The sequence below is a fragment of the Osmia lignaria genome, chromosome 14, assembly GCF_051020975.1.
Source record: "Osmia lignaria lignaria isolate PbOS001 chromosome 14, iyOsmLign1, whole genome shotgun sequence".
Lineage (NCBI taxonomy): Eukaryota > Metazoa > Arthropoda > Insecta > Hymenoptera > Megachilidae > Osmia > Osmia lignaria.
Window position 1 is genome coordinate 332,299 of NC_135045.1, and position 14,330 is coordinate 346,628.

The following is a 14,330-nucleotide window of genomic DNA, read 5'->3' on the forward strand; positions in this document are numbered from 1 at the left end:
TGGAAGAATAAAAAATTTTCTTTATCACAAGATATAAAATCTGACCACCCTAACCCATCTTCATTACAAAATAAATATTTGGTATGTAATGAGTTGATTTTTATAACAGAACGCCTAGTTCTAATTTTCTCACAACGTTATCTTGGATTTTAGTGTTTGCATACAACTACTATATTCCAAAACAATGACACGAAAAGATTAAAATGGAACATTCTATATATGTACAAGTGCTGTAAAATTAATATTAGAAAAATTGCGAAGGTTATTGCTCATTTCTTTGGTTACTTTTTCCAATGTATAAGTATACATATAACAAAACATTTATTAAAACAAAATCCAGTATATCTTTGTTCTTATTTCCACAATTAAATTAAAAAGAATAAACTTTTTTATCACTGGTTTTAGTTTTCCTAAGCACTTCGGCAAGATGTCTGGATGATTCAAGACCAAATTGATCTAACGGTATTCGTGACATAACAGCAATTCTATAAGTACGTAAAACAGTTTTATTAAACTGTGATGAATACATCTAATCATAAACGGTCAATAGATTTGCAATCTTTATTACCTTCCTCCAGATATGTTGTATAAAAACTTCCAATAAGACGATCGTAAATGTTGTGGTTCAAGTATTGCTACATGAAAAAGTACTGCTGTACTAAAGCAGTATAAAAAAATTGCAAACCATTTTACTTCAGGTACTATCTTTTTTTCTGAAAGATCATTCCACAATAGCTGAAGAAAAATAGTATGTTAATATTTGATATATTGAAGTAAGAAATTAAAATTATTTGTAAGGTACCTGCAATGCTTTCCACATAAAGTATAAAGCTATTGTATTGCTACTGTAAGCCATAAATGTTATACCACTTATCAGTCCAGCAGGAATCGCAAAATAACAGGAGTCTTTTTGGAAAAATCTCCTTAATAAACAGGACATTAGCTAAAATACATTAAAAATTATTATAATAACGCATAAGAACATAGTATATTATAAGGAAGAACACAACAATACCCTATAAAGTCCAGTAAAACCTCCTAAAAACACAGCCAAGTTTAAATTGTCTCTTTTAAAAATAATTGATTTTAACAATTGTGGTTTTATAAATAATTTTTTGATTTGAAAAAACAAGTTAATTACTAATTGAGCACTGAGAGCATAACTAAAAACTGCCATGCCACCCTGTAAATAAAAATAACATAAATTGGTTTGTGCATTTAAGTATATGCATAATTTTTTTGCTTAACATTTATTAATTTATATACATACCTTCAATATGTAATGAGCACAACTATAAGGATGCGGACAAGATACATGTTTACTTCTAAGTTTTAGTTGTTCAATAATTTTTTTATACACTTCAAGTGATTTCATGAATATATTAAAATTCTTTTTATCAGGCCTTCTACTTATGTCATGCATTTTTGTTGAACTTTGACTATCAGAACAAGATTGTGTTTCAGAATGTGAGCTACTTTTTTTAAGGTACTCAGTTCCTTCGTATGGTCCAATAAGAATTCTAATAAAAAATGTTGACCAATTTAAAACTACTGCTAATTTTGTAGGTAAGTCATAAAAAAAAGTTACAAATACCTAAGTATTCTATATATAGAATCCTGTTTATTTGTTTTAGAACGAAAGAAATAAAGTAACAATGCTATGCTTGTTGCAAAAATATATGTTCCACCCTTTGAGATGGGAGAATAATATCCCCTTGCGATTCCCATTTTAAATAATGTTTCTGTTGCCTGATAAACAGCATTAAAATTTATTAGATGACAAAAGAAGAAATAGCATTCATTATAGTTATTATTATTATTAACATATTTGTTACATAGTTTTTCATAAAGATACAATGATGAAAACAAGATTTTAATGCTAAAACTAATTCACTCACAACATTAGATACATATAAACACAGTAAGGTACGTCGAGAAGGCCTTTCAATCAAAATAGCTGACAAACTAGATAAAAAGGATGGAAGAAATGATACAGTCAAAACATTAAACTTTCCAAGTACTCGCCTGAAATACATAATTTTTCAAGTAAATATAACTGATTATGGTGAAAAGAATCAAGGATAATTATAATTGCTATTTGTTTAACAATTTTATAAGAATATAACTGACTACTCAACAAAGAATATAATTTCATTTAAGTAAAAATAAAATCTTTACAAACCTTAGAGAACAAATAAACATAGAATATGAAAAAGCACTCCACGAGAGAAATGCTGTTGATTGTAAAATACCCAATATTGTCTTTTTAATGTCTTCTTTGGATGGTTTTTTCCCTCTCATTAAAAGTGCAACCTAAAAAAAATTTAAAAAATTAAAAAAATATGAAAACAGGAATAAATGCTAATTTCTCACATGAATATTAATTTGTTATGTTCGAATTATAGAAGAGAATAATATTTTCAATATCATCAGATCAGCTGATAATACCAACCCACCGATACGTGTGTGTGTATGTACGTACATACATATCCATACATACAAGTGTCAACGCTTGTAATGTAATTTTGCTTATTATTACTTTCTATTATTACAAATCGATATTTGACCAATCATAAATCATGCACAAAAGAAATATGATATTGGATACTTAAATATTGTTGCATAAATCTCGAACCATTGAAATAAATAACAGGGAAGTCTATTTACGTCTACAATATACATTTTCATCGTAATAAATTATATGTATGTACATTTGTGCGCATCAATTACATTGAATCGTTATCAAGAATACGATACAAAAAAGAAAAATGGAATTCGAAATAATCTGTATTGGTATACGTACTATATAAACTGTGGAATATATCCTAAGGCATTCCTGCAAGGTATGCAATCCAAGACCGGCTGTTGCATTAATGCATGAGTCTATCCAAGGATGTGAAAATTCCTTACAGGATATATCAGCAAATTTACTTAATTGAGAAGGCATTCTTTAACAAATGACAATTTCTCTGAACGAGTCCACTGTCTGATCACGTAACGATCAATTGTTCGATGAATGTTGCATAAAAAAAATTATTATAAAATGACACTTGTGTCACTGTTTATTATATACAGACATCGTGGAACATTTTGTTAATATCATTTTCCTAACTGATATACGTTAATTTGTAATTACGCAACACAAACACAAAAATCGACTGATTAACCAACCCCGATTATAAAGGACTATGGACTATCTACTGGTTACAGATATACTAGACGATTAGATATAAAAATGCTTCTGGTTTTGAATTTCGACTTCTTAAGATCATATGCACTTGTGTGATATTGTATGAACACAAAACCCTACGATACAAAGAAATTAACCATCCGGACTCGTCGACCGCTCATCACTGACTGAATATTGACTGAAGTGGGGCTACAGGATCAAAAATCACTGCTGAATGTCGCACGAGTTGTCACACTTCTATATGTCACATATGTAAATATTTCTTTGAAATAGGCTATTGCAGTTCTGAAACATTTTAAATTTTAATGATAAAATTTGAATACACATATGTATTGTTATCGCTACGTGCGATACATACTTTACAGCTATTATTATAATAATTCATGCTGCCATAATTTAACATATTGGATTAGAAATGTTATAAATTGGCAAGATTTATTCTGATACATAATAAAATTTGTATCTTAGCGATTATTAAAAAATTATAATTTAAATTTATATTTTCTATTTGTATATAATGTACTTACAAGATGTTTGTACTTTATGCAACTTTCTAATTTCACTTCTGATGTACCGTTATCGTGAACCTACTTGATGTGAAAGCGTACTGAACTTCTCTGATGAAAGTTGATCTCAAAGGTAGCCGATCGGTCATAGCATTAACCATCATTTGGACGTTAATAAGTATTATTTAAAAAAAGACATAATCCATAAAAAAATGTCGTAAAAAGAGATACGTTAGTATTACCTGCTGTCGGTATTACCCATCGTCGATATTACCTACTGTCGGCATTCTCCATCGTCGGTATTGCCCATCGTCGGTATTACCCATCGTCGGTATAATTGTCGCGTACTTTATCGGCGTCAACAATTGCCGATACAATCCGCTCAATTTTTCCGAAATAGCCACAGTTTTATTAATTAATATATAAAGAACACTAATTTAATGGGTGAAACTTTCCTATATTATATAGTGACTCATCCCGCATCCGATGTAATAGTTTAAAGAAAGTCTATGGGTCACACATTTTAGCTTCGGGGTTCCTGACACCCCGATATCATGATGTCGGTATACAGTGTCACTGGTGCTTCGGGGTCCCTGATACCCCATGATGATGTCAGGTCGGTATGCATAGAGCACCACCAGTGCTTCGGGGTCCGTGATACCCCATGATGAAATCAGGCCCGTACGTAGAGGGCACAACCATTATAATATTCATCCTCTAATTTCTTTCCGGAGTTTATTTAATTTACTTTATTTATTAAATAAGCTCATCGAAGGGGAATAATATTTATGATTGTATCCCTATTCTGGGCCTCGGCCGAGGACCCCTTTTATTTCACTTTTTCCAGTTATTTATATAATTTTATCCCTCTTTACAGACCAAGGTCACCCCTTTCAGTTATTAATTATTTTATCCTTCTTTATGGGCCACGACCCACGCCCCCATAATTATTTATTATCCTACTCCTCTTTATGGACCAAGGACTCCCTTGGCAAATACTTATTTCTTCATTCTTTTTATGAGCCTTGCGGGGACTACCACTAAATCAGTGGATCTCCGTATCCCTTGTTTTATCAATAAATTAATAAATAACTGGTACTCACAAAGAAAGAAACTGTCACTAAGAAAAAAAAAAATACGTTAGAAACCAAGGATTTAAACCGTAGACCTCTATAACCGTTTTTATGTGCGAGTTTGTTATACTTCAGAATGTAAGGAGTAACTAACTTCCAAAATGGGGTATAGGCGTATTCAGCTTGACGAGGTCTACAAGGTGGCAGAGTTTCATTAATAAGTGAGCGTAATATTTGGGTAGTTCCTCTCGTTAGTATAAATACGACGCTATACCTGGCTGTAATTTCAGATCCTATTCGTTAGACTTGGAAATATGTATGTACGTACACTGTATCAGATAAGGGGTGACACAATTATGTTTGGATTGTGATTGGCCGCAACCGAATACATAGGTAGTTTTCCGCGTCTGATGAACAGGAACCATCAGTCGCGTATTTCAGCACCTTGTGATAACTCACGTTGGTATATAAGGGCAGTCAGAAAAGCAAGGTGTATTAAACATCGAGGCATAATCGAGGCAACTGCAATTATACATATAGTGAGATATCGTTGCATCAGAATTATATAGAAACATTGAAGAGCATTTTGTGAAGCATGTAAATCGCGTAAGTGTCTTATTGTTAGACAAAATATCAATTTCAATGACGATTATGAATCTATATTACACGAACAAGAATTTTACTGGATAACGAGATAAATCAACGTATTTTGGGATGAATGGTCCTTAGATTAACGTTATTTTTACTTTCAGCAGTTCATCCTTGAGTACCGTTAATTGAAATCGCAACAAAGCTTCGCATCCATTGTTTCAAATTATACTTCGGACGTCTGTAAAAGAAAAAAAGAAAAATACAGACGAAATAATCGGAAAATGACTGCAGGATTGAAGACAATGGAGTTATTACGATTAGGACGACGAGTTCGTCGACGTTTAAACGCACGAAATGGTGAGTAATCGAAAGGCAAATATTGTTTCCATTGAATTCGAATCGCGATATCATCAAATGATCCTTGATAACACACCAAACATCAGTTCGTTTAATCAATCGCCTATGAGTTTTCGCACGCGATACTATTTATACCGTATTATTGTCACGTTCGCTCGTAATTGAATCGGAATATAAATTTTCGTTTGAACTTTTAAAATTTTAATTCATTTCATTTTCATACTTTCCACCCAAAAAAAAGCGAAGCTTCGTAGATGAGGACTAACAGGTGTTAAGTAGAATTAGTCCTTGATTTCGCAATTCTTTTAAACGACTCTATACATATAAGGAGAATTCATCAAGCGTCCCCTTTAGATTTTAATGAGCTTTTACATGTTGATAATAGATCCTTCTACATATACTTGCATATACTCCATAGTGGAGTATGCTAGAACGAACGAAATTGCTTCCGAAACCTCGTTCGTTACATGTTCAAGATACAAAATTTAGGAAAAAATTAATAAAAATAATAAGTCTAAATAATTTACCTACATGATCCCTTTTTATGCATAGTCAATAAAAGACGAGAATAGTTAAAAAAAAGAGATTAGCACGTTTGCTGCGGACGTCGCAGATCCGTGTCGGCTGCATATCGTGCATATCTTGGCAATATTCCTACAAAGCGAGCCACACTTAATTAATTTATATTATTAATATCATTTTATTCGCCCAGCAAATGTCCATGGCTTCAATTCACAGCGAACATGTTAACAGATGTTTCTGATTTCATGGACCTAAAAAAATCATTTGCATAGATAATAGTCAAATAATTTATATTTTATGCTATATTATTGCTGAAATTCGAGTACTATCTAGTATTACTTCACTTGTTAAATAAAGCACATGCGCACATACACGCACTGACAATTCAAACACACGTTATATGCGTTTTACACATTCATAAAATTAGCAGTAAATGTCATCCAACTTGGTTTGAGAATGAAAACATTAATATGGCGCCATAGAGTATACAATTTAAAACCTTTATCAATGTTATGCAAGTTTACCGTTGTTAAATAAGACTATTATTAAACTGGTCAAATTAGTTTGAGGATTACCTGTTCATGTCATTTTATCATTTGTTTACGAAGGTATCGTATCGTTTGATGGTTGAAACACTCTATTATACTATACTATACATATGTATATGTTCCATTACTGATGTTCAGCTCATTCTTCCCAGTTATGAAAACAGATAATTGCGTCATTGTTTTGACCGATGCAAGTTTTATTTTTCAAGAAGAAGGATAAAAGCTTCTCGCCTTTTCTATTCATTCAAAGATTATCGTTTAGTGGAATGAATATTCATCTGTTTTTTACCGTGTATGTACATACATACATACATACATACATACAGGTAAATCGTTCATTTTCCAGATTTTCCGCTGAAGAGTCTTGTTAATAAACGTTTGTTGCGTGACCTAGTTTCTCTTCGATCTATCCCTCTGTTCATCTCACAGTGTGATCTTGATATGACCTTAAACTTCACAATAAGAAGAAAATAGAATCATTCGACTTAAGTTTAAAAATATTAGGCCATCACGGCGCGGCGTGCCCCGCAAAAACGAATTAAGCGTAATCGATCATTTTTTACCGATTTTTTTTCATTGTCGATAAAATAAAATGTTATCATAGGCAACAATTATTATTTACTCACCCTGCATAACGGGCTGTATAATTGTTTACTAAAAGCATACCGCAAACAATTTTGTTTCCTGCAATTTAAAGCATTTCCTGCTGTTACAATAAATCATACCTTTTCATATTTCTTTCTTGAAACGATAGAAACGTTTAATAATTCACAGGCGAAACCGCGAAATTGTAGAGACGGTTTAGTACGCGCGTTCTTTGTGGTAAGTGCGTTATGAACGTACATACATATAGGCGAGGACCTTATCTCGAGTACGATTACATAAAAAGAAAAAACTATTGAAATCGTTTCTTCGTCGAGAGAGATGAACGAGAATTATAGTACCGATTTACTTGTAAATATCGCGAACGAACGGTATCCGACTGTCTTTGTGCAGCGCAAATTCGAAACTTTTCGAAACTTTTCTCTCTCAATATCGTTACTCCTATACTTGTTACGTACTCGACAGTTCTTCGAGTTTCATAGTTGCTAAAACATTAGAGAAAAAAGAAAAATACGGTAAGAACTGTGTAAGATTAAAATTGTTTTCGAACCATATTGTAATATTATACCTACATACATCTTTTTGCAAGTATCAATAATAATCTATTATTAATCAATGTAAGTTTGATTTTTTTATAGTGAGCGATCAACTTCTCGCTGACGGCGAAGAGAAAAGAAAAAGGATCTCCTTGAACATTGACACGAAGATGTTGAAAATTGGATTTCTGGGTGGTGGAAAAATGGCCCAAGCTTTGGCCAAAGGTTTCATTCGAGCAGGTACAAAACAAACACGTATCCTCGATGCCATTGATACTATCATTTTAAGTTTCAAGAGAACTATGCTGTACCAGGGTGTTCCACGTGCTTAATTAATAAAAGTAATTATTACTTATAATTTGCAGGATTAAGTAAAGGTGATATGATGCTGGCCAGCTGTCTTCCAAACGACATGGGTAGCATAGAAGCGTTTAAGGTGAGTCGAATTTCTCCTTTTACCAACGTGTCAATAATTCTTCTTGTTATGTCGGCACAACTTTTCACTCTTGCATCCTGATAAAAGATAATAGATAAATAAATAATCTTAGCGATATCAGTTTTAGCATTTGCTGTGAAAAAAAAAGAAAAACAGCAAAACAATAAATATATTTTGTTTGTTCGGTAAATAAATATGAAAGTTGTGAACCAGTTTAGTAAATAATAAGTAATAATAAGTTTGATCGTTTGTTTCGAGTTGAATAACTATTAACATAAAAAGCTGAAAACAGCTTTTGGCAAGTTTAATTAACAATCATTATCGTATCGGTAATAATATCGATCAGTGGTTTACAGATATTGTACCTCGATATTCGATCGATCTTTAAATCCTTTATTACTTAATCTAAACTGATTGCTCGATAACGTTCTTGCTTTTGAGATCGTATGTACAACTTGAATCGTAATATTAATTGCTTATAAACTTCGCATCAATTGTTATTTCTCGGTCATTATCGGGTCTAGGAAAATTTCCAATATCGTGTGCCTTATCTTTGTTTCACGATAACTCTATGGAAAACATTGCAACTCTGGAGTTTAGTTTACCTTAAATTTTTACATTTACCAATGCGTTTTTATTGGATATCTTGACAGTAATTATCATAGATCTTATTATTTTTCTTATTATTGTCCTTCATTGTAATTCCAGGAAATAGGATCAAACACTGTACATTCGAATGGACCCGTCGTTGATCACGGTGATGTTCTAATTTTATCGGTAAAACCACAAGTGGTTCCGAAAGTTCTTCCAGATTTAAAAAATTATAGGAAACTTTTACTGTCTATTGCTATGGGTATTCCGCTGTCAACACTGGAGAAGGTGAGATTGTAAAATTTGAACAAGTAAATTGCAGTAATTAAGAGATTAGGATGGCTTACGTTGTGTACAAGATTTATCGTCAGGCGTCGTTTTATTACTGAAACGTTTAATTTTAACTTAGGCTCTTCCGCAAGGAACGCCAGTGATAAGGGTGATGCCCAACACCCCAGCCCTTGTGGGCTGTGGTGCAACTGTATATGCACGTGGAAAATCTGCTGGCGATAAAGAGGCTGAAATAGCAGAAAAGCTGTTTTCTGCTGTTGGTTTCTGCGAAGAAGTTCCTGAAAATGTAATTGATCCTGTCACTGCTTTAGCTGGCTCTGGACCTGCATATGTAAATTTGTACACAATTTGTTAATGTATATTTATAAATTATTGACATATTTAAATTGAAAGATAAATATAAAAATTATTCTCTTATTCAGGTATACATGATGATAGAAGCTTTAGCCGATGGAGGTGTAAAAATGGGTCTGATGAGGCATACAGCGTATAAATTAGCCGCCCAGACTGTGCTTGGAGCTGCTACCATGGTGCGAGACACGAACACCCATCCAGGACAACTGAAAGATGATGTAGCTTCACCAGCAGGTTTGAGGAGAATGAATTTTATATTATCCGAAATATTTCTCACTCTCTTAACATCTTTTTACTTATCAATTATTCCTTTCTACCTCTTTCAGGGTCTACCATAACGGGAATTCATTACTTAGAACAGCATGGTTTGAGATCAGCAGTAATCGGAGCAGTTGAAGCGGCAACGAAACGATGTAAAGAAGTTAGTTCATCTTCAGAAGAAAGACAGGATTAATGATAATGGAACTGAAATTCAATAACAGTTAAAAAAGCTGTACTGTAGTCAGTTAAAGTTATCAAAAGGAAATTGAACCGTGAAGATAATACGCTTTAACATAACACGTCCACGTTTAATTCTGCAAGTTTCTATTATGCATAGTCTATAATTTTTTTTTTTTTTAATATTTTGTATATTTTGTACATAATTCTTTTAAATTACTAAACACTAAAAAACTATGATTTACTGTACATTCAATGCGTAGCAATTAAAAATATAGATCTGTTATTTTTTTGACAATAGCATATTTTATAATGAATGTTACAGTATATAAAAATATATGTAAATATGTTTTGTATTTAACATTTGTATATTTATGCTTTAGCATAAAACGTGTAATTATATTTGGAAATTCGTTCAAAGAACATTTCATAATTATAAACTTTAAAAAGACTACAGAAAATATAATACAACATATAGACTAAAAAATATAATATATACACTAGCATATTGTAATCGACAAAAAACTATGTGTCATTTTGTACTCCTATTTTGAATAGATTTTAATTAGCACACATTGTGTCAAATATATTGTTATGTAATAACGTTATTTGATACTATTCACTGAATACTGTTTTATATCAAATTTAAAATGTCGAACTTAATATTAAAATTGGTAATGTTAAACGTAAATACTTGTAAACATTTCTATATGAAATGTATGGCAACATTGAAAATGAAGAATTTTTCATTATACAAAAAAAAAAAAAAAAATAATGGAATTATTTACTGGTTATAATCGTCTGGTTTTAAATAATACCTGGTAACTGTTTGCCATCTTTAGATTCTTCTCGTTCAAAACCAAGATTAAATTCCGTCTTAAACATTTCCCTGTAATAACTTTCCTTAACTATGTCACTTTCGAAAACGCCTTCTTCTTTACACTTTAACACATAAAGTTTATGCATAGCGGCTATACTTAATCTAGAGTCTAGATATCCTTTTTCTATACGATTTTTTGGATTTATCAATTTTTCCGTTGGAAACGATCTAATATGTTCGCGCACTCTATCCTTAACACTTTCGCTCTTTTTTGTTTTTGGTATATGCTTTCCTCTTTGGTCTGGCCCTATAATTCCTCCAGGAGATATCCTTTTTTTCTCCATTACGTGTCGCACAAATTTCTCAGACACTGAAAAAGTACTCAGGAACATGCACTTACACACTGTGATAAACTCTCCTTTTAATAAAAGAGAGTAAGTGAAAGTAACTTGTCTACGATGTTCCGATTTAACATTTCCGCGACACCGAGTTCGTTGCTTTGGAGATTCCTTGACTAATAATGCAACATATTGTTTTCGTTGTTCCCAGCTGCATGTTTTCCAAAAAACATTATGCAACTCTTCTCGAGATACTTCATCAATTTTTTCGGTACAACGTATGCGACATTTACAAGGTGGCCCCATGGTTTTTGCTGGTACTATTTTTCCTATGAATTATTAAGTTTCACACGTAAGTCTGTGTCTTTGAATTTTCAGATTTCTTCTAAATAAATTAATCAAAATTACCTCCAACTCCAATGTATTCTTCACCTCTTAGTCTAGCATTCTTTTTTACATTTACTTTCCACATTTCTGGATTTTTTGTACGTTTTAAAGGTTCTCTACATACCTTCATTGTTTTTGATTTTTTTAATTGTTTAGATTTCATAGCTTTTGTTGAGTTTAACTCTACCTCTTCTAATTGATCTGATAACTGAGCACTTATGCAGTGATCTGAAAGAGAATAAATAAAGATTTACAATGTTAAACTATACCACAACCGATAAAAGTTTCCTCATCATTGTTTCTTACTCATTAATGAGCAATTTGATGAACGAGCTATTTCCGGTTGATATTCGGATTGCATTACTATATTTGTGATCGATGAATCTCTCCACCATTGAATATTTGTCGATATACCAACTGGAACACCTACTGATATTACAATAAAAGTAACAGTACGTAAACAATTAAACCCTCTATGCACAAAGCTATATTTTATCCCTTCCCTACTTGCCTATATTATTCTGATATTTATAATAAGGTGTCTCAGATGATAATGGCTGTTCTTGATTTATGTTTAAATTTTGTTCGTTGAACCAAGGTTCTGTTTCTTTTCTTATCATCTGATCATTCTGACTATGGTTATTTATTATCATCATACTTTGCTCCATTTTGTTATTTATTTTAACTGCATTATTTGCATCTTGTATATCGAGATAATTACTTAAAACATTTAACTTTAAATTCGAGGCAGTACATTTTATCTCTTTTCACATTACTTTTCTGTTAATTATATACATATGTCAAAATATATATATCAACTTTTTTGCTTTACACTTATTTCATTACATTTCAGGTTAGGCTGCATTTCCTTGTTTTAAAACCATATGTCACCTAATAATACACCATTTCATCTCATAGCTTTCAACATCAAAATACAAGCGCATTGCAAAAAATTTTTAAATTTTTATCTTAATAAATTACACCTATTCTATTTTCCAGAAAATATAATTAAATGTAAAAATGTTAAATATGTTTCTTAGGATCGTATGTTATATGTATAGATAAAATTAAAAATAGGTAGATTTAAACAAAAGGGGGCGACACAATGTATTAAAAAGTCTTCCAATCACATGCTGTTTTACTAATTTAAAATCATGTTATGGCGGTCAGTTTCGAATTCTTGTGTTAATTCATAAACAATAAAAAGTGGTACAGAAAGCACTGATGATTTACATTAAATTAGTTACAAACGTAAAAATGTATCGTTTATTTGTTGTTTTCTTAAAAGAGAAAGCAATAAATATATAATGGTAAAAAATAGCGCAGAGATTCGAAATGAATGTTTGTTAGTTCAAATTTGAAATTCTCGGAATGCCGATAGGTGGCAGCACGCGACAGTATTATGAACGGATTTGACAGTAGAAAATTTGATCCGAAACGTTCGACAAGTGGCGTTCGGTGTTAAAAGTGTAATGTGCGGTACGTGTAAACAAAAGTGTGTGGAGTTTGTGCAAAATGTTGAGCGAAGATGACGCACGTCTGTAATAAATGTTAACCTCGTTAAACAACTTTGTGGACGTCGGTTTCAAGGAGTATTTCTGTTACCGTCCGAACGATCAGACATTACAACTTGCAGTTTGGGTGAGTGTCTTTTAGGTTACGTATTGAATTGTTTTAACTCTAATCTTGTTTATTTCAATGATTTATCACATCCGTACTGTTTGGTATCATTAGAAATCCACTTCGTTCATACAATTTGGTCAGTAATCACATTGTAAACTAGAAACTGAAATACCTTCTTATGTCTGTCATTGTCATTTGCTTTTTCAATTATCACCTAACTTTCTTGACACGCCAAGATACGTGCTCAGCATTAACCTTGAAAGACAAATTTGTTAATAAGTATACGTTTTCGAAAATGATTTTGGTGACATCACGTATATCTTGCCGATAAAAAATAAGTTTTATCTATATAGCTTGGAACATTTATATGTAATAGTTTTTATTGTTAACACACGAAAAGTTTGCACTTATTTTATTTCAGTACCATTTATACATTCATAAGCGTTACGTTTTTATTGGTCAGCACAATTAATTTGGATGTACTTACATAAATTTTATCGATTTAATTGCATATACATATTTGTAGTTAAGTAATTGCCATTAACACGTGTGTTTTATGTACAATTCTTATGTATATACATACATACATCTCTATTACTACTAACAAATAATTTTGATAATTAGATTATGGGGGGGCTAAAGGTTGTTTACGTTAAAAGAAGAAAATATTAGCAGACCTTCGATAGCTCAGTTGGTAGAGCGGTGGACTGTAGTTGGTTCGTTTGTTGTAGAGACATCCATAGGTCGCTGGTTCGAATCCGGCTCGAAGGAATTCTTTTTAATTTTTCAAAGTTTCATTTTTATCGCTATTATTTAATTCATAATGTTTGCTTTTTTTTCGTAATTATAAGATATTAATTTTAATTAAATTGTACTGTAATATAGCATAATGAAATCATAAAAATAGCGAGTATTTGTTTATGGTATTAAGGAAAAATGTTGTGTCCACATTCTTTTCAATATTTCTTTTTTTTTTTTTCATTTTGTTAATCTCGATATGATTAGTTATTGCTCTTTTTGTTGCATCAAATACTTGCTGCCCTCTGGAAGTGCAGTTGTATATTATACATAGAACACGTGTTCTTGATGATAACGTAGTTTGTCTAACGATATTTATTAACGACAT

At 31.8% G+C, this 14,330-nt stretch overlaps 4 protein-coding genes and 1 non-coding gene across 12 annotated transcripts in view; 3 read left to right on the forward strand and 2 right to left on the reverse strand.

Moving 5' to 3' along the window:
* Positions 1-347: 347 nt before the first annotated feature.
* On the reverse strand, positions 348-3,904 carry LOC117609286 (transmembrane protein 135). Of its 3 annotated transcripts, XM_034335427.2 has the most exons (10): positions 3,718-3,904; positions 2,804-3,475; positions 2,183-2,313; positions 1,899-2,025; positions 1,595-1,749; positions 1,271-1,520; positions 1,016-1,183; positions 803-943; positions 569-735; positions 348-485 (listed from the first exon to the last, which is right to left on the reverse strand). In XM_034335427.2, the coding sequence occupies exons 2-10, from the start codon at positions 2,945-2,947 to the stop codon at positions 371-373; spliced, it is 1,398 nt and encodes a 465-aa protein (XP_034191318.2). In that variant the 5' UTR covers positions 2,948-3,475; positions 3,718-3,904; the 3' UTR covers positions 348-370. The 3 variants fall into 3 exon arrangements, with proteins under 3 accessions (XP_034191318.2, XP_034191319.2, XP_034191320.2); XM_034335428.2 differs by lacking the exons at positions 2,804-3,475; positions 3,718-3,904 and adding an exon at positions 2,457-2,783; XM_034335429.2 differs by lacking the exons at positions 2,804-3,475; positions 3,718-3,904 and adding an exon at positions 2,374-2,482.
* Positions 3,905-5,115: 1,211 nt separating this feature from the next.
* Positions 5,116-10,811, forward strand: LOC117609288 (Pyrroline-5-carboxylate reductase-like 2). Of its 4 annotated transcripts, none has more exons than XM_076692193.1 (8): positions 5,116-5,375; positions 5,522-5,717; positions 8,029-8,166; positions 8,292-8,362; positions 9,071-9,241; positions 9,363-9,530; positions 9,667-9,832; positions 9,925-10,811. In XM_076692193.1, exons 2-8 carry the CDS (start codon positions 5,642-5,644, stop codon positions 10,050-10,052), a joined length of 918 nt encoding a protein of 305 aa, XP_076548308.1. In that variant the 5' UTR covers positions 5,116-5,375; positions 5,522-5,641; the 3' UTR covers positions 10,053-10,811. The 4 variants fall into 4 exon arrangements, with proteins under 4 accessions (XP_076548308.1, XP_076548306.1, XP_076548307.1 ...); XM_076692191.1 differs by having other exon boundaries at positions 5,125-5,375; positions 9,363-9,575; XM_076692192.1 differs by having other exon boundaries at positions 5,125-5,375; positions 5,525-5,717; positions 9,363-9,575.
* On the reverse strand, positions 10,795-12,648 carry LOC143306069 (uncharacterized). Of its 2 annotated transcripts, none has more exons than XM_076692189.1 (4): positions 12,093-12,648; positions 11,888-12,010; positions 11,603-11,809; positions 10,795-11,523 (listed from the first exon to the last, which is right to left on the reverse strand). In XM_076692189.1, the coding sequence occupies exons 1-4, from the start codon at positions 12,247-12,249 to the stop codon at positions 10,844-10,846; spliced, it is 1,167 nt and encodes a 388-aa protein (XP_076548304.1). In that variant the 5' UTR covers positions 12,250-12,648; the 3' UTR covers positions 10,795-10,843. The 2 variants fall into 2 exon arrangements, with proteins under 2 accessions (XP_076548304.1, XP_076548305.1); XM_076692190.1 differs by having other exon boundaries at positions 11,888-12,007; positions 12,093-12,646.
* A 342-nt stretch (positions 12,649-12,990) lies between these two features.
* LOC117609296 (von Hippel-Lindau disease tumor suppressor) overlaps positions 12,991-14,330 on the forward strand; it is a 32,665-nt gene continuing 31,325 nt past the window's right edge. The window contains exon 1 of one of the 2 annotated variants that reach the window (XM_076692199.1): positions 12,991-13,222. The gene's annotated coding sequence lies outside the window, so the exon portion shown is untranslated. The remainder of the gene's footprint in view (positions 13,223-14,330) is intronic. The other variant, XM_034335449.2, reaches the window with a different exon arrangement.
* Positions 13,881-13,975, forward strand: TRNAY-GUA (transfer RNA tyrosine (anticodon GUA)). Its single transcript has 2 exons — positions 13,881-13,917; positions 13,940-13,975. It is a non-coding gene; the product is annotated as a tRNA-Tyr (tRNA).